Source organism: Lactuca serriola, chromosome 8, assembly GCF_051521515.1.
Source record: "Lactuca serriola cultivar US96UC23 chromosome 8, Lser_US96UC23_V15, whole genome shotgun sequence".
NCBI classification, from domain to species: domain Eukaryota; kingdom Viridiplantae; phylum Streptophyta; class Magnoliopsida; order Asterales; family Asteraceae; genus Lactuca; species Lactuca serriola.
Window position 1 is genome coordinate 171579010 of NC_136415.1, and position 17818 is coordinate 171596827.

Genomic DNA, 17818 nt, shown 5'->3' on the forward strand with positions numbered 1-17818 from the left:
AAACAACCACTACTTAGTTGTACATAAACTAAGTACCAAAATGGGTGGTCATATTAACAAACATTGGTAAATGTAAGAAATAACATCCTTCTGACTAAAAATCAGAAAGATTAAAATTATAATCTCTTCTTAAGAGCCTGTTATATATTTGATTGCATATGTTGCATGTTGCAGCAACACAGTACAACAAATAGAGAATTGAACAAATGGTACCATAAAATTTAGATACCTATCTCTGTGACAACAAAGAACAGATAACCTAAAAAAACATACCAAATACAAAAAGAAAAACGTATACAATATGGACGACATGAAAAAAGAAACTACACACCAAATAACAATATATTGTTAAACCATACCTCACACAAAATAAAGATCAAAAAGTACAATTCATAATTATGAATGGCCCCAAGGAAATCATTTTCTAATATTACTAAAGAAAAATATTGTAATTCCTTCCACATTTGATTCACCCAGCATGTGTAAAAAGACCCCTCTATGAATAACATGCTTCCGATGACAATATATGAGAGGTAAACGATTTGACCAAATCAACAATATTCTTTTTAAAAGCAATATGTAGTAAATAAATAAAACATACAGTAAAATGAAGTATGGTGGTTTCAGTAAATAAATACTATTCTTTTTAAAAACAATATCATTATACCATCAGGAGATAATGGTGGTGAGAGTAAAAAATGAGTGTTAATAACTACGACATAAAAATTTGAAGCTCGCACATATAAACCTTAAAAAAAATAGATGGGGAAACATTTAATCCACAACAACATATATTAATTTATTAAAAGCACATGATCTAGGAGTGGACCAATCACAAGTATGTACCTTGGGGAAACATGTATGTCATCCAACAGTTTAGACCCTTTCACAACAAAGTGACTATGAAAGTCGAGACATTTCCATCTGAAACCCAAAAGGAACAACTAAGTCCCTTTACATAGAAATGAGACATGAGGAAGATACACAACTACAAAACTCACAAGTTTTAAGAGCATCATTTCGTGAAATTTTGTTTTTAAGACCATGCTTAGTGCCCCGTATTTCCCCCTTTTTTTTGGATCTTCAATGGTGTTCATCTGTGTTGAAAGAAGACAAAATTTCACAGACAAACTATTAGTATTCAATTTGGATAAAAGTAAATGAATAATCAATCAGTTAAAGAGACCCAAAGCCTTCCTGCAAGGCAAGCATATTGGAAAGAAAAACAATTAATCTTAAAGATGCAAAGTTTTTCTAAAAATAATATTAGTAAGCCGTTGAGAAATATGCATTAAGAATCTAAACTATGTGATAACATAATATATATATATATATATATATATATATATATATATATATATATATATATATATATATATATATATATATATATGAGTCAAGATCAAATAAGAAGGAAATTTTTGGTAGGAAGGTAAGAAATTTTTTTTATATGCATATTTTCTTAGAAAAAATTGAAATGAATCATTAGATGATTCACAAGAAAAAATTCCGAAAAAAACACTTTCATGATTCATTTTTAGGTAAATTAAGAAAAAAAATTCAATTTTATGACGATTTTAATGAATATCATCAAAATCATCACAAAAATGAATCATCGAAATGTTTTTTCAGGATTTTTTTGGTGAATCATGTTATTATTGATTTATTTGGTGATTCATTTGTTTTTTTCGCCAAAAAAATAAGTCGAAAAAAATTTCTTACCTTCCTACCAAAAAAAAAATTTCTTACCTGATCTATATCCATATATATAATACCTTGATTTTTCTGCCAAAATTCCTCTTTGTTTTCTTGTTCCTGTATCTTGAGAATGTTTGCATATGGTCTTCAATGGTTAGTGGTAATTGTCCAAGGGGAGAATGAATCAGGTCTGTCATAAAAGAAAAACACTATCAATAAGAAACAACTCAAGTTGGTCTTTTTGTTGATTTTAGAATACCAGATAAGTTTGTGTTTTGCTTTACCGGAGAGTGTTACCGAGCCTGCAACAGAAGCATTAAAAAAATCAAGAACCCATCATTGTTAGTGGTTTATACATTCTAGTTAAAAAGAAATAAAATTTGAAGTATTTATAAACATAGCAACTAATTACCGTTATAGTTTAATTGTTGAAGGCTTTGCAACATCTATATGAAATGAAGTAGATCAAACATTACTTCCAAACACCATTCTTGAACCATAAGGGATTTAAAAAGAATATAAACTTATGTGGATGTTACTGTTAATGAATCCAACAAAAAGGCACGAAGCTTTTATACCACATTTATAGAAGACGAAAATAATTTTTTTTCACAAAATGTACATGGTGGTGATTAAACTGACCGAAATTGACCACAATTACTTCTTTCATTTCTAGAATGGTTATTTGATAGAATTCAATAACCTTTAGTTGTATGTATGTCATTCTACGTAAAAGAAATTATGTTGTTATTCTCAATTCAGATTCATCCTGCTGAAATGCAAGTATTCTTCCGTTATTTAATATTCTTATTCATATATTATCTTTAAAAAAAATATATGTAACTTTACTTGATAGATGAAATACTTGAAGGTAGTGACGAGGAATTGTATTTGCCTCTCGTATTTTTCTCTTTGAATTCCCGTTCCATGTAGAGTTTAAAAAACATTTGCCAATAGCATGTATTTGCAAAGTTTCAAAGTCAGAAAAAAAAAGAAACAAAAGAGAGTAAGCAAATACAGGGACCTTTTCTGCCAAAAGTTAGCAAGTTCACTGACCATACAATACAAAAATTCAACAAATTCCCCAAATTCAAACAAAAATCAACAACCATTCGAATAAAAAACGGAAACCTAGAAACATTACGATGACAAAATCAATAAACTTATCGCTCCCACTCCAACAGCTCAGATTCGCAACTAAAACATCATCAGGACGATACGAAGGGAAGTGTGGAGAAGGATCCAAAAACACAAAGATAAACATCAAATAAAGATAAACCCAATGAACAACACGTGTTTAAAGAATGTAAATAATTCGTCCAAATTTTAACGATATTTCCAAAAAACCCCCCAAAAAATAACCAATCCAACAATAGAAGCGCAACAATAATACAGGTACCTTTTCTGCCAAAAGTTAGCGAGTTTACTGACCATACAATGCAATGTAAATGTAGATGATGGCCTTGCCTAAGGTTTAGAAGATGGAATCTTGATAGCCATTATAGACTCCGAAACCAAACCAACAAAAATTTGTCATCCTACAATCAAACACAATGAAGTAATTAAAGTATGTTAGTGATTAATGTCGTTATTCTTTTATTGTCTAATTTTAACAATCTATAACGGTTACATAAATGGTTGTTACCACATTTTACAGTTACGTAAATGGTCAATGTGATTGTAAATAGTTACAGCAATGATCCCTGTCACAGTAAATTGATACATAATTCGTACCTCTTCCAGTTAATTGTTACACAATTAAGTTTACCAATATATTCTGATAAATCATAGTCTTAGCACTAAAACTTTAAAATTCAAACTATCAGATAAAATTAAACTTCTACGGGTGAAATAGTAATTTTAATTTATATGAAAAAAAAAACTTCTTATAAGAAGAATTAACTAAAAAATATGATAAAATCAAAATATTGGTATTTAGTTTATTGTTAAAATGGTTTGTTGCTTTTCCAAGGGTAAAATGGTCATGTGCTTATTGTGTCATTCTGAAGAAACTCATATTTGCACCACTTCTGTTAACAACCAATGTAAATGGGAATAACTTTATAATCTTTTCCAACCTTTGACTTTAAAAATCAAAAACATTTACACAAATTTGATTTAAACAAATAATAACATATTCTTCACAGACTCTGGATAATTCGATAAGTAATAATAAACATTTCGGCAAAAAACTAATGTAGGTCAACTAATTATACTCACTTGGCAGATTAGTCAAAGTAGGAGCTCGTTAGGATCATTTTATGAAAAAGTCATTACCATCCAAGCACATGAGCGGAACAGAATGCCCATTTGTAATTAGCCATGAAAACACTGGTTGCAAGTTCTGTGATGAGAAACAGATAAATCTAAGTGTAATGAGGGGAAAATAAGGCATACCAGAATGTGAAGCAGCTCTGATCGTAGCACCTTGGTTACATTGTTTACTATTGATTCAATAAGGCAACCATATACCATCAATCCTGATATAAATGAAAAACCTCACACTTGTCGTGATAAAAAGTTGTTAAGATTAAAAAGTTATGTGAGCACAAAATTAAGATTACTATGCATAATAGATTTGAATAAAAATCGAAAAATCTGGTTTAGGCATTTTATCGAGCAGTTGGTGTACATTATAAAGGTTACTTTCATATCTCATAATCAATTGGGTAAGTATAACTGAATTGTATTGTTGGGGAACAAAATATAAACATGAGGAGCGTTTTTGACAAAAAAAACACTAACGTTTCGTGTGAGGTTTGGACCGGTTCGTACCTTTGACCGACAATCAACAACTAACCCTTCAAACTGAGTTTTTAGAACTCCTTCATCGAGTATGCTTAGAAAGGAGTGAGGTCTTTAAGAGACGCCATGGACGGTTGTTTAACCATTGGGGATTCATCATCGAGCGATGAAACCAAAACCTGAATCGGCTCTGGGAGTCGAACATAAAAATATAAGATGAAATTTCTGATTTAGTATAATGGAAAAAAACTGTAGAATTATGGAAGTACCAGGAACAGGAAGCTGAGTTTCTAGAAGTCGATGTCATCAAAAAACTATAGAATTATGGAAGCGCAACAATAATACAGGGACCTTTTTTGACAAAAGATTGCTTACCTGCAAAAGGCGAATTGACAGTGGTATATAGGTTGAACCCTAAATCAACAAGAAATTTGAGAAGAACGATGATAAACATAGCAGAAGCTAACGGTGGAAGGAGAAGGTGCAGGGACGTCATAGAAGGAAAGCCAGAAGGTTGATGAAAACATTGGTGTACATACCAGATTTCTTTGGCTCCTGTGGTGTTTCAAAGTCATCCATGGAGTTTGTGGTTGCGGCTGATGGCGGTGACACTACTAGAAAGTTGACTTTCAGCTACGGATTTAGAGAGGGATCTATTCTGTAGCAAAATTTTGGCTTATAGAGAGGGAATTACGAGAGATCTGCGAGGTTTTAAACAAGTATTTTATTTATTCAACATATAGCATATTAGAGAGGGTTTAGCGAGGGATAAGTTACGGATGTTACAAGTCTTTATCGACGCGCCCTTATTCCTCGGTAATCGGTGGAAAACGAAGGCATTTGGCGAGGGTTCAACGAGGGAAAAAAAATCTTCGACTTGTTGCCATCTGGTATGTATTTAGCGAGAGAACGCTGAGGGAGCATACACACGCTATGTTTTTTTAATTGAAGATCTCTCGCTAAAATTGACGAATCCAAGTCCAGTTTCACGAAGTTTGTGTAAGTCTCCTTCCCTCCCAAATCTGCTTTATCACTCTAATTGAACACGAAGTTTGACTCTCGAGTTGCAGCTTAACCTAATCTCACCATCTCCGTTCAAACAGATGACGACACCATGGACCATTGCAGCTTCCGATTCCCGCAGCCTATTCTTCCTTAACTTCTGATTCAGGTAAACCTCTTGATTTTATTTGCTTTAGTCATATATTAAGTTAGGTTTGGTTCAATTGCAGAATATATTACGTTAGGGTTTAATTTCTCTGTTTTTTTTTTCCTTTTTCAATCGTCATTCCTCTTATATCGATTGCGTTAGGGTTTAATTTCTTACTCTTTGCTACTGATCGGCTCAAATATGTAATTTTGAATAATTTTTCAATCTTATTAGAATAGATACTTAGAATAAGAACTTGATATAGGGCTTGATTGGTTGCTTTAGTCCTATATAAGCCTGGTAGCATAAGTTTTGTGCATCAAAGCCTCACCCTGAAGCTCTCCTGTCATCTCTGTACATGCATCCATATGCTCTGCAGCAAGCCCAACAGCACCAGTTTCTTAGGAAATCATTGTTTGAATGGAGAAGATTCATCACCCATCTCATAGTTATAGGATGAATTGCTTCATCAAAAAAGTAAGTTATAAACTTGGAGGAGGCAATCTTATGCCATTGTTCAAGAAGCTATTCTGATGTAATGGTCACTACTAGATCAATTAGCATCTCAAGCAACATGCTTCTAACAATAATGTGTTTCCCCATTGATTCTCTTAAAATCTCATTTCTTCATGTTAGCTCTAGTGGATCAAAAGTCATGATCACAAACCTAAGAACATGCTCCTAGAATAGTGACTAACTTTTTCTAACACTGGAATTTCAACATCACCCCTGTGAAGTGTAACTAACAGATAAAGGAACTGTGGGTGTATGTGTATGTGTATGTGCATGGACAACCATACCCTTTTCAGGTTCCTTTGGTCAACAAACACCCTTTGACTTTCTTTCTGGGTGTGTGGGTATCAACATGCTTTGCATATTCTTGTAATTTTATTATATTTGTTTTTTTGTTAAGTTAATACCCTTTGCCCTCTCCATTTCAACCTCTTTCTAAGCTTTCTTCTTATCTAGTTTAGCATGTTTATAGTTTTCTTCATGAGCTTTTCTAAACAGCCTCACAAAGTTCAAAAGGGTCTGTGTAACTGCATTGCTGCCCCTGTATATATGGGCTAGGGCTGTTTCTTTTTGGATTAAAAGACTCTCTCTTTCTCCCCTGTCTTGTTATCAAACCTGAACCTGAAACTGATCTGAGGGATGCCCACGAAGAATGGCTTGTGCAACACCTTGCTCTGACTCTGCATTATGAAAAAAAACTAACCATAAGCTGATAGAATTGTAACTTGTACACTAAGAAGATTGATAGAAGAAATGACTAGTTTAAATGTCTATAATCAATCACTATATACAGAAGAGTAAGAAAGCAATTACTATCTAAGAAAGAAGAATTATCTATTACCTGCCCAAAATGGAGGAACACCACATAATAGAATGTAAAGAATTACTCCTGCACTCCAGATATCAATCTCTGGTCCATAATTACGCTTGAGGACCTCTGGAGCCATGTAATATGGGCTTCCAACTATTTCAGAGAACTTCTCACCTGTATATTTAACATCTTGTTTATTAGAAGGTTCATTAAAGATTTCTAACTATTCCAACTATACTCAATCTTCATGTTAAGTGATGTTTTCTAATATAGATCATTGAACTGATTTTGTCCTAAGATAAGGCAGCTAAGTAGAATAAGACAGTAGATTGTGTGTATCCAATAGATACAATGATTAGGAACCTTAATTGTCTACTAATTTCCTGACTAGAAGCTGTAATCCTTAATTTATGGTAATTCTGGAAGGAGAGATATAGTCACCTGGCTTGAAGAAGATAGACATGCCAAAATCAATAGCTTTCTCAGGTCCCTTAGATTTCTCAGGTCCCTTATCACATATCATACATAATGGATTTTTCATCTTGTTCTTAACTCATTTCTTACTGAACTCATTCAACGATTTCATATATGATCATGTGGGTAATAGATTAAAGATATTAATAATCAAATGGAAGAGACAACTAGCATATGATCCCTTCAACCTTTAAAATAAACAGAAAAAAGTAATTCACTGTCAAAACCATGTTTTCAATTTGTATCAAATCTATACATAAGCTTAGAAGTTATTTAACATTATTTTTCATTAACTGCATCAATAGTGAACCAATATGTCTAGGAGTGTGCAGGAGTGCTTTAGGAGGAGACTTGTAATGCACACTTAAATTCAAAAATATAACATCCTTAACACCCTAATATTAATCTTCACAAATGAGATATAGAAGACGGAGAAACAATAAGGGATACCTTTTCAAATAATAAAAATCCTTTACAGATAACACATCTAACATAAGGGATTCGAGTGGAGAAAATCTCTCTACAAATGTGGGGATTACTAATGAAAGCAGACAAAAGAACATATGAAAAAGATGTTAAGATATAAATAAATATTTTTAGCCCCTGTAGTTTTAATTTTCCAAAATAAAACACTTACCGTTCCAGTGCCTTCACAAGTTATATATGTACACACCATAACCTAATTTAATTTGTCTGATCAAATAGTCTCGGATTTGTTAGGATAAGCCATATATATATATATATATATATATATATATATATATATATATATATATATATATATATATATATATATATATATATATATATATGATGAAAGTACTTTCTTACTACATAACTCGTTGGTCACATCTCACATGCACTTGGGAGTTAATTAGGACCAAAAATTAAGTGCACAGTTGGTGGAGGGTTTGTGCCACCTTTGATGCATGTCTTTTTTTATATATTTATATATATATTTTTATTTTTGTAAATGTAAGTACTTCTCAAACAACTACATCTATTGCATTGGTTAATCTTCATTTGTGTTTAGAGTTTCATGTGCTAGCAGGGTACCTATCTGATGATACCAGGAAATTAATATTATGTAAACTGTTGTCGGTTTTAATTATTTAAAATAGGTCATAATCATACCTACCAAATTTAGTTACATGATGTATAATTTTTTTTTTTAAAAAGAACATAGGTAATAAAAACTTTTTAGGGATTTTCTAATATGTGTCGTAAAGACACGTATAAAAAACATTGATTATAACAAATATTATTATAATTAAACAAGTTTATAATCCGTAGTTTTAATTTTCCAAAATTACATTTTTAGCCCCTGTAGTTTTTAATTTGCAAAAGTTAAATTTCTGGTCCTTGAAGTTTTAAATTTCTGAAATTACAATTTTGGTCACTGTGAAAGAGGGAAATAAGCAAGACACTTTTGGTCCCTATAGTTCTAGTTTTCCATAATTATCTTTTTGGTGATGCTTTTAATAAAAATAAGTATTTCATGTAGTATAACTGTAGTTTCCAAGGATGCTTTTAGTAATGTGGATATGATTGCATTATCTAATTTCTAAATAATAGTTATATATTTGTTTGTAGCTAGTCATTATGTCAACACGTAGTGATAGAGATTGGATGTACAAAAGGTTAGATCATGGGTATCTTAGCACAACATATCATGCATCCGTCAAAGGATTTTTGGATGTTGCTTTTTCTAATGAAGCAACTGTTGATGGGGATTATATTAGATGTCCTTGTTTTAAATGCAAGAACATGTATTATAAAACAAGAGGTGATGTAGAGCTTCACTTGTTACAAAACGGTTTCACTCCTAATTACACAACTTGGTGGGCACATGGTGAAAGAAATACAATATCTCAGCATGAGGAAGAATCTTCTAATCCGATGCAGGATCCGATGGAAGATGATGATGATGTTAATGGGTGTACACAAATGTTGATGGATGTAATGGAGGAACTCCCGAATCCAAATGCCAAGGGGTTCTATGATATGTTGGAAGACGCTGATGAACCTTTGTGGGATGGATGTGAAAATTATTCAAAATTACAAGCTGCAACAGAGTTGTTGCATTGGAAGTCAGAATACAATATATCTGAGGCTGCTTATGATCACATACTTCCTATAATTAAGCGGATGCTACCCAAAGGTGAGAAACTAGTTGAGAACTTCTATGAGACGAAGAAGCTTTTGAAAATAATTAGACTCCCAGAAAAAAAGATCCATGCTTGCAAAAACCATTGCATGATATTCTATGGGGCAGATTCTGATTTGACTAAGTGTCGAGTGTGTGATCATGATCGGTACAAGAGTGGCAAACTGCCTTATTTGGTTATGAGGTACTTGCCGATTGCTCCTAGACTCCAAAGGTTGTATTTGACAAAAAAGACGGCAAAGCAAATGACATGGCACTATGAACATCAAACGGAACCGGGTTTGATGGTCCATCCAAGTGATGGTGAGGCTTGGAAGCATTTCGACTCAATGCATCAAGAATTTTCAAGTGAACCACGGAATGTTCGCCTTGGGCTATGCACCGATGGGTTCAGTCCAAATAACTCAAATACAACCCCGTATTCATGTTGGCCTGTTTTCCTTTCAATTTATAACTTGCCTCCTTGGATGTGCTTAAAAGAACCATATGTTCAATTAAGCATAGTTATTCCTGGAAAAAAGAGCCCAGGTCAAAATATAGATGTGTTTCTCAGGCCACTAATTGACGAGTTAAAGATGCTATATACAGACGGTGTTGTCACTTATGATGCTTCGACTAAATGCAATTTCACAATGAAAGCTATACTTCTTTGGACAGTTAGTGACTTTCCTGCTTATGCAATGTTGTCGGGATGGAGCACACATGGCAAGTTAGCATGTCCGTATTGTATGGGTGAGTCGGGGTCGTTTCGGTTACACCATGGTAGTAAACCATGTTGGTTTGACTGCCATCGAAAATTTTTACCTGAACAACACACATATCGGGGTGACAAAACAGGATTTCTGGCTAATAAGGTTGAGCGATCTAGCCCCCCACCAATATTAACCGGTGATCAGATTTGGGAGCAAGTACGACACTTTCCAACTGTTTATGAAGGCAAACCTTTTAGAGCGAAGAATGCAAAATTGCCTGGTTTCGGGATTACTCATAATTGGGTTAAGAGGAGCATCTTTTGGGAGCTACCATATTGGCGAAAGTTGTTAATACGACACAACCTTGATCCCATGCACATTGAGACAAATGTGTTTGAAAATCTTTTCAACACCGTGATGGACACTCCGAAAAGCAAAGACAACATGAATGCAAGAAAAGATATAGAAATGTATTGCAATCGAGTGCAATGGCATACATGGAAGAAGGGAAATAAGGATATGAAAAATAGAGCATCGTTTGCTTTGAGCAAAGAACAAGTAGCTAAAATATGCCAATGGTTGATTAAACTTAAATTCCCGGACGGATACGCCTCAAACTTGGGGGGGGGGGGGTGCGTTAATGTAGATGATAATAGCTTTTACAAATTCAAGAGTCACGAGTGCCATGTATTTCTTCAAAGATTGTTGCCTATTTCTCTAAGAGGTATGGTGCCAAACTCAACATGGGATGAAATTACAGAGTTGTGTACATTCTTTCGTGTAATACGTTCAAGGGTGTTGGATGAGGTCTTGGAAGTAGAATATCAAGGCATAGGGCGTTGTGTCGTAGTATTGTTCAAGTGTACATGGTTTAACCCTACTGAAGGGGTACGTGTGGATCGAAAGCATAATTTGGTTGATATTAAATACAAATCAAGGCTAAGAAATGAAGATCCGTTTATCCTAGCGTCACAAGCAGAACAAGTGTATTATGCACCATATCCTGCAATGAAGGATTTGAAAGATTGGTGGGCTGTCGTCAAGACGAAACCAAGGGGTGTATATGATCTACGACAATGTGTTACTGAAGAAGATGATGATGAGGATGAAGAGGACCAATTCTTTCAAGAAAGTGAAGCGACTTTACCTTCTACAAGTAGCGGTGCAAATGAGGTGGCAGGACCCCTTTCTCATGTAATTGAAGGAGAAATAGAAGAAGTTAATGACAATGACATTGAGAGAGAAGAGGATGAAGAAGTTGATGATAACTTGGATGATTCATCCGAAGATGATATTGAAGATGAAAACATATGTGATGATAATTCTGATGATGAGTAATTACTAAAAATGTAGAATGAAACAATGTATTTGGAACTATATATTTTGCCTAATGGACCTTATAAATAACTTTTTAGCTAAAATGATCGTTTTCTTTTTCTATATACATTGCACTTTCATTTATTTGTATATTATAGCATGTTACCTTCTCTTACGTCTATAATTTTCTATTATAATACATACTTGTTCTAACCAATAGTTTATTAATTCTTGATTTTAAGGGTTATTTTTTTGACTAATGGCGCAACGAGGAGCCCGTGGTGGTGGTCGCAGTGGTAGTCACATTAGTGGTCGTGATGCTGGAGATAGAAATGCATCCCAATCATACAATGATGCAGAAAGTCAACCTTCTTCTTCAGTTAGAGGATCAAACATCTTAGAACAAGTTCCAAGTAACCCATCAAAAAGGAAGTTCATTGAAGTCGATTCTGAAAAGGAGTACTAAAGTTAATTTTACAATTGTTTATGAAAATGAATTTACTTGTTAATGATAATACTAATGCTAATTTTTTAATTTTTAAATTTTTGCAAGATTTACGGATCAGATTTCAGTGATCAGAGCCATCACATGTATACTGAAGACGATGTTTGACGGCCCATGGACCTCATGGAAGAAGGTTGACAAAGAACATCGTGATGCAATGTGGGAACACTTCAAGGTTTGTACTTATTATTTTTATGGTTTATCAAAGTAAAAATTGGTATAAAATGAAAAAGATAATTGTATGCGTGATCTACATGTAGGGTTTGTATGTTTGGCCCGAAGAGACTGATGTTCTTGCTCGCATGGTATGGGAAGACTGTATGAAGAAACGATTTCCTGACGTAATGCGAAGAGCACGTGAAGCATCTTTAAAACTTGCCAAAGCTGCAAATGTGAATGCCTCACTAGAAGGTGATTTAAATTTGCTAAAGGACTATCGTCCAAATTGGATAAAAAAGAGTATTGGGAGAAAATGATCAATGAAGTGTGGACCACATCCAAATGGAAACGTTTATCACAATCAGGGAAAAATAACAGAAATAAATTAGAAGATGGCTCTGTTTCCAAACATACCGGGGGTTCTATATCTATTCGTCAACATAAGAAAAGAATGGTAAGATGTTTGCATCTCACGTTAGTTTCCACTTAGACTGTTGAGTTTTTGTTTTGTTTTTTTAATGTATTACTAATGGATTTTGTAGCAAGCAATGCTTAAACGCCCTCCTACAGGAGTTGAACTTTATGCAAGGTTGCACACTAAACGGTCTACTCAAGAGTACATTACACCAAAGGCAGCTAAAGTTAAGGTATTTTCAATTCTTTTGTAGGAAACAAAACTTCATACTACTCGGGTTAATGACTTTGTTAAAGCAACTAATTGATAGAAAACAAATCTTTCGTAAGTAGTAATCAACTTACAAAAGAAAAGAAACAAATTATTATCTCTAAATGTTTGATCCTCTGCCTAGTTGTAATTAAGTGTTTTGTAAGTAGTAATCAACTTTATGCAAGGTTTGAGTATTATGAATTTAATGGGATGGAATGAACCATTCCATTCCTTATTTCATGTTACTATTTTTTCATATTTTTTTTTGCTATAATAGGAGGCTTATGAAAGTGCTATGGTGGCTAAGTTTGGTGATGATACTAGTTGCCACCCCCTCTTGGATAATGAAACATGGTGTGATGTTTCCAGCGAGCTTTTTGGAAGGAACATATAGTACAATAACATCCCAAGAGGTTTGTTTAATTTTGTACTTTATAAAAATTTCCTATCATAGCATTGTACTTACAAAGTTTCCTATCATGGCATTGTACTTACAAAGTTTCCTATCATGGCATTGTACTTACAAAGTTTTCTATCATGGTATTATACTTACAAAGTTTCCTATCATGGCATTGTACTTACAAAGTTTCCTATCATGGCATTGTACTTACAAATTTTCCTATCATGGCATTGTACTTACAAAGTTTCCTATCATGGTATTGTACTTTAGGTTGTCTATGAACGTGTACGAAACGAGATGCGTGGCGAAATGGATGCTAAAGCTGCAGAAATGGAAGCTAAACATCAACAAATGCGTGAGGAAATGGATGCCAAAGCTGCAGCAATAGATGCCAAACAACAACAAATTGATGCAAAATATGAAGCAATGGAGAAGATGTATGCAGCCTTGCAAAATATGATGGGAAATTGAAAAGTAGAGGTAATATGATGTTAACCATTAGTATTTGATGTTTTTGAATGACTTGTTAACCTTTTGTATTTGATGTTTTTTATTGTTTTGAATAATGTTTTATAGGAATGAGAACCGAAGATGATTGGATGGACATGAAATGAAGATAGCAGCTAAAATGTCATTTTGAAGGTTAAACTTTTTTCTGTTTGTACCTCTTTTGCATATTTTGGATTTCTTGGATTTCTTGGTTCTAAAATGAAGATAGTTTCGTTTTTGGATGTTTCTTGAATGACACTTTGGTAAACTTTGATAGTTTTGGTATTGTAATGCTTGGTTGTATCATTATTTGATGTTCTTTAGTATAATAATTTGATGATTGTAGTATTTTTTTTCTTTTAGAATCATAATAAAAAAATGATATTATAAGTTCGTGGTGAGAAAATAAAAAGTATTTTAATGCATGAATTTTGCGAGGGATTAGCTACGGAAAAAAAATCATGTCTAAAGTGTGCGACGGATCAGCGACGGAAAGGAAAAAAATTTAATGTATGAATTTTGCAAGGGATTAGCTACGGAAAAAAAAACTGTTCATGGAAATTCGCGACAGAATAGCGACGGAATGCATTGAGTGACATTTAGTGACATTTACGGATATTCTGTCGCTACCTTTGTCGCAAGGAAAAACCCGATCCGTCGCTAAAACCCTTGCTGAGAAATTAGCCACCTTTTTATTACCTATGGAGTGAATCTGTCGCCGATCCATTGCAAACAACATTTAGCGACGGAATAGCGACGGATTTTTCCGTCGCTAAAACCCATGTTTCTAGTAGTGTGATAGAGTCCGAAAATCGACTTTGGGGAGTGGAATAAACCGACAGATAGATTCTAAACCGAACCACTACCCCCAATCGTGGAGGGTTGGGGTCAGGAGGTTGAAGAAGACGCAGCTGGCTCCTTAATCGTTGGCAATGTTCTGGTAAGTGCACAGAGAATAAAAAGGGCATTTGATCGGAGAGGCGGTGGAAAATTCTAGAATGTGGGTAAGATAAACATCAACAAACCCGACGAACGATGAACGACACGTGTCCACAAAGAATACGGATATTGACATAAAATGACCCTAAAGACGATTCGAACACACGTACATAAACGTCTTTTAACACAACTTTAATATATATATATATATATATATATATATATATATATATATATATATATATATATATATATATATATATATATATATATATCATCAAAGAAAATGTGCACTTCCAACTCAAATGCAATGAAGTTATAAGTTAGAACAACATCAAATCTTAATCTAGACATAACATCAAGTTATCAACCGCAGATTCACTATACCAAAAATTAGCATCAAAAATCCTGAAATACTAAAAAGGGAACAGAGGTAACTATGTGTTTTTTGAGATTTCATGAGAAGTTGATGACACAGGCTGCAGAGCTCTTTTTAATCATTCCCAAATCCTTTTTGACCTTTGTTTTCCTATTCAAATCCTGTAGACAAGACTCAGACCACACAATATTAACCCTCTCCAAAACACACGCATTCTCCAAAACACATTTTAGGAAACATATTTCTGAATTATAACCATGAAACTTCTTCAAGGTCACTGTCTAGAGGCAATTCGAGATGCATGTAGGTATCGAAGACCAAATTGAATTGTTCACCCCAAGGTGCTTGTTGTGCATGAATCCCTACAAAACAATTTTAGAAAACTTTTTGTTAATATCATCATCATCATCCTTTTGAAGTTTTAATTTTGAGAATAGTGTAATTAATCCACCTCTAAGAAACAAATAGATTGTAGAACTGGACAGAAGGAAAGCAAAACCATATGCTTTATCCCAATCTCCGTAGTCAGCTCTAAATTGTTCAAATTTCGGAACACCAGAAAACGGATATTATCTCCAAATAAAAGAGCCTTCACATGGGAAAGAAAACACGCAAACACAAAAGTCAATTTATACATGTTGGTACAAAGAGGTGAGATTTCCAATATATTCCATTTAAAATGTAGATTATATATAATGGCAATTACCTCTATAGTTTCATCACATAACTTCAAAGACACGACACATTGTAGTTGTTTGAAAAGATAAATAGCTCGACATGCAACTATGTTTAGCCTCCCTCTAGGATTTGGAATGTTAATGAAAGATTTGACGAGAGATGGTGTGTTATTCAAGATAATATTGTTAGATAGAAATCCCATATATTCAAAATATGTAAGATTTGTAGCATCAATCTTGATGTCACAACCTCTCTCTCTAGGATCATTGAATCCACATAAACGTACCACTTGGTCATGTATTTTCAATCTCTTTAAAGTGGAACTGGAAATTGTAACATTCTTCAAATTCATAAAGCAGCAGTAAAATAAGACCAATTCTTCAAGAACTGGACACCCAGAGAAAAGCTTTTCAGTAAAATCATCATTTGGGAACTTAACGGATAGGTGTAAGGTTTTCAAACATGGAAAAGAAACATGAGATGCGTGTTCAATATTAATAGACATCATTTTTATTTTCAAGGTGACCAATGATGTGCTATAAAACATAGCGTAAGGAATCACATATGGATAAATTGCATAGAAAGATAGATCAAGCTCCTGAACGTTGAGCATGATTGCATGAGAAATCCATGAATGTATTTGAGATGTGTTATTGAAAACACGAAATGACAGACGAAACTTCTTTATCTTTAGTACGTTCTGGAGGACGTTTTCTACAAAGTTCACAGAGGAAGTCAGGTCAGTGTTCCTCCATCTAGGAGTAGCACACAATTTATCATCAAAATCAATGTTGGGAGAAAAAGTCCAGAGGTTCTTCCATCTTGTAGATAATATAGACGTCTTTACAGCTTCTTTTGTATTCATAAACGACAGAATATGATGAAGAATACAATCAGGAAGATTGCTGAAATCATAGACCACATCACCTATATCCTCAATTTCATTATGTTCACTCATGGTTAACCTCTTTGAAACCCTGAACACGGCCTACCTGCAAAATATGAAGTTTAGCTTCTTCAAAATGGATTAAAAAGATAACAATTTAACTACATCATAATGGCTCTATAACAGAGGCAGCAAGTTAAGCAATATGCTATATCGAATATTACCTTAAACAAGGAACACTTTATCACTTAAAAACGAAGATAAGCATCAAATTCATGGTTGACAATTATAATTCCTAGATACTACTGAATATGTATATACTTCTGAAAACTGTAAGTCAGAGACATAAATAATGCAAACCCTAGAATTGTTAATCTAGTAAAACTCATTGATATATTGAATAAATTGATAAGTTATTTGATTCACCTCTCTTAAAATAAGAGGAGAGATTAAATCTAAATAGCAGGAACAGTTAAAAAGACGCTATGAACTCAGTCGATATGATAAACAACATTCATCTTCCGTATAAATAAACGAGCACAGGCTGTATGCGTTTCCTCATAAAAGATCTTCTAATTGATCTGAATTTGCATATAAACACAGACATAGAAGTAGAGGAATAGAGAGATGGCTGACTTTTAACAGAGGATTTGAGATTGTTGATGTGTTGTGCAGCAACGAATGATGGGCGCCCAGTTCGCGACAGGACTTGGCGGAGTTTTGCCGGAAATTGGTATGGCGGTTAAAATTTGAGTGTGATCGAGTTTGAGGAAGCCCGAAGCCCTCTCCTTCTTTTATATGTACAACCTTACAAATTTCGTCCCTTAGTTCCAGAGATTAATGCAAAACACCCATCTTTATCTTTATCTTTTATCTATATTATTAAACATATTGCATTTTTCTTGAAATTTAAGAGGTACAATACATATTACCTCCTCATGTACAACTTACATATTACCTCATGTACAACTTATTATCATTGGAATTTTTTTTAACGGCAAATGCACCTAGACTTGCCATAACTCACAAAAACCCTAAATTAATCGTCTTTATCGACAAACCCTAAATCATGTTACGCCGATCCTCCTCTCAAACCGTTCCTCCGGTCATCACAAACGCAAATACAAACTCCTCAGTGCCGTACACACC

General features: G+C 33.8%; 2 protein-coding genes and 1 long non-coding RNA gene across 5 annotated transcripts; 1 reads left to right on the plus strand and 2 right to left on the minus strand.

Moving 5' to 3' along the window:
- Window positions 1–5339: 5339 nt before the first annotated feature.
- Window positions 5340–14109, plus strand: LOC145068589 (uncharacterized). 3 transcript variants are annotated; one of them, XR_013689015.1, is made up of 9 exons: window positions 5340–5442; window positions 5547–5614; window positions 11810–12026; window positions 12121–12247; window positions 12333–12685; window positions 12774–12878; window positions 13176–13311; window positions 13569–13778; window positions 13875–14109. XR_013689015.1 is itself a non-coding variant. In XM_079015575.1 (9 exons), exons 5-8 carry the CDS (start codon window positions 12624–12626, stop codon window positions 13767–13769), a joined length of 504 nt encoding a protein of 167 aa, XP_078871701.1. In that variant the 5' UTR covers window positions 5340–5442; window positions 5547–5614; window positions 11810–12034; window positions 12121–12247; window positions 12333–12623; the 3' UTR covers window positions 13770–13778; window positions 13875–14106. The 3 variants fall into 3 exon arrangements, 2 of the variants coding, with proteins under 2 accessions (XP_078871701.1, XP_078871700.1); XM_079015575.1 differs by having other exon boundaries at window positions 11810–12034; window positions 13875–14106; XM_079015574.1 differs by having other exon boundaries at window positions 13875–14106.
- On the minus strand, window positions 6748–7389 carry LOC145068875 (uncharacterized). Its single transcript, XR_013689167.1, has 3 exons — window positions 7359–7389; window positions 6948–7091; window positions 6748–6786 (listed from the first exon to the last, which is right to left on the minus strand). It is a non-coding gene; the product is annotated as an uncharacterized LOC145068875 (long non-coding RNA).
- A 904-nt stretch (window positions 14110–15013) lies between the features above and the next one.
- On the minus strand, window positions 15014–17455 carry LOC145069134 (F-box/LRR-repeat protein At3g58900-like). Its single transcript, XM_079016104.1, has 4 exons — window positions 17306–17455; window positions 15812–16775; window positions 15557–15694; window positions 15014–15467 (listed from the first exon to the last, which is right to left on the minus strand). The coding sequence occupies exons 2-4, from the start codon at window positions 16739–16741 to the stop codon at window positions 15387–15389; spliced, it is 1149 nt and encodes a 382-aa protein (XP_078872230.1). The 5' UTR covers window positions 16742–16775; window positions 17306–17455; the 3' UTR covers window positions 15014–15386.
- Between the last annotated feature and the right edge of the window lie 363 nt (window positions 17456–17818).

Excerpts from the sequence above, each read along its gene's own strand:
- LOC145068589 (XM_079015575.1), top strand. The coding sequence starts at position 12,624 with ATGGCTCTGTTTCCAAACATACCGGGGGTTCTATATCTATTCGTCAAC. Across the intron at positions 12,879-13,175 it reads CAAAGGCAGCTAAAGTTAAG|GAGGCTTATGAAAGTGCTAT; the intron begins GTATTTTCAATT and ends TTGCTATAATAG. Across the intron at positions 13,312-13,568 it reads GTACAATAACATCCCAAGAG|GTTGTCTATGAACGTGTACG; the intron begins GTTTGTTTAATT and ends ATTGTACTTTAG.
- LOC145069134 (XM_079016104.1), bottom strand. The coding sequence starts at position 16,741 with ATGAGTGAACATAATGAAATTGAGGATATAGGTGATGTGGTCTATGAT. Across the intron at positions 15,695-15,811 it reads TATGTGATGAAACTATAGAG|GCTCTTTTATTTGGAGATAA; the intron begins GTAATTGCCATT and ends TCCCATGTGAAG. Across the intron at positions 15,468-15,556 it reads AATCTATTTGTTTCTTAGAG|GGATTCATGCACAACAAGCA; the intron begins GTGGATTAATTA and ends ATTGTTTTGTAG.